At 28.5% G+C, this 1,417-nt stretch overlaps 1 protein-coding gene across 2 annotated transcripts in view; it reads left to right on the top strand.

Moving 5' to 3' along the window:
• Window positions 1–1,417, top strand: part of PRKG1 (protein kinase, cGMP-dependent, type I) — a 1,522,098-nt gene that overhangs the window by 1,395,012 nt on the left and 125,669 nt on the right. For both annotated transcript variants that reach the window (XM_006880306.1, XM_006880307.1), the window contains exon 9: window positions 290–364. In XM_006880306.1, the coding sequence (XP_006880368.1) occupies window positions 290–364 (75 nt within the window). The remainder of the gene's footprint in view (window positions 1–289; window positions 365–1,417) is intronic.

Raw genomic sequence — 1,417 nt, 5'->3', positions numbered from 1 at the left:
TTATATAATTTTAATGAACATTTACAGAGAATTTGGATTTCCATTCATTCATTGCTGCCCACAGAATATTTTTTAAACAGGAGAAATATCATGAATATGTTTTTGGGCCCAGCAAACTTAGCTGTACAACTGCTCCATCACTAATACGTATAAATGTGCATCTAAATTAAATGTTTGAATGCATTTTTACTGATACCTTTTTTAGGTTGTTTCAATAAATGACTCTATAGATTATTCCTGTTATTTCTCAGTGGAGAACTTTTCCTAATCATAGTTTATCCTCTTGCAGCTCTTTCAAGCATTTGATCGGAGGTTTGGATGATGTTTCTAATAAAGCATATGAAGATGCTGAAGCTAAAGCAAAGTAAGTGGCTAATTTTTCCTCTCTTTAAGTTATAGTCTTTATTAACAAAGAATGTCTTTAATAGAAATAAGGGAAAAATCATTAAAATTGACAAAGCCCAGCGCTCTGACAGGAAGGAACAAATGACTTGAAAGGAACAGGCAGCATATTCCTCAAGGTAATCGTTCTGTAGCGCCTTACTTAGTGTATCTCTAAATAAGAAATTTTAATTTTGTGATAAAATAATTTCAACAAGGTAAAAATGACTATTTTAAAATACAATATAAAAAGATATTTTTAATAAATGGTCAATATAGCCAGTAGTTACTTCTGAAATTATAGGAAAATTACAACACTGGATTTTCCCAGGTTAGCCGTATTTTCTTCACTTTGAGCTTTGATACTAAATTGTGAGTAGAATGATATTAGGTAGAAAATTGAGTATTCATTCAATGTCATATTTTCCATAATAAAAGAAAATAAAATTTTATCTATAAAGAGTAATTAAAACAGTGCTTTTGGGTTCAAGCCCACCCAGGGACACCAAAAATAAAATTAAATGAAGTATTCCTTTGATTAAATGTTTAATTGTACAGAGAGTAGCTTTTACAGCAAAATTTTTAGATTGTACATTAAGCTAAATCTCTATTAAGTTTTAATAAAGGTATCTCCTTCTATATAGGAATTTAAGTAAAAATAACTACTTAATATAATGAAGAACAGCACTAGTATTAAATTGAAGTGCAGTCAATAGATTTCAGGACTAGAATTTTGTTGGTTGGATTTGTTGTAAAATAAAATGTATATAAATAAAAATATTTTCCCATAAAATCTATAAAAATGACACTCTAATTTAGACCTAAGAAAAATAATGTCTGATAATACACACATTGGGGTTATTAGTCCTAATTTTTTCTGGTTTTTAAAAAGAAACTGACATGTGCATTGGTATTAAAAGTAGGCTTAACATTGATACTAGTTTATATTAATACTCCCCAGAGGGCAGAGAGGGTCATTTAAGGGAATTTATAAATTTAGCATTTTATAAATTTAGCATTTCCCTTTTTAAAAAAA

The sequence above is a fragment of the Elephantulus edwardii genome, unplaced genomic scaffold (assembly GCF_000299155.1).
Source record: "Elephantulus edwardii isolate Elephantulus edwardi_28Jun2011 unplaced genomic scaffold, EleEdw1.0 scaffold00007, whole genome shotgun sequence".
Taxonomy (NCBI): Eukaryota; Metazoa; Chordata; class Mammalia; order Macroscelidea; family Macroscelididae; genus Elephantulus; species Elephantulus edwardii.
The sequence above is the reverse complement of the archived record's forward strand: the minus strand, read 5'-3'. Positions and strand labels throughout refer to the sequence as shown.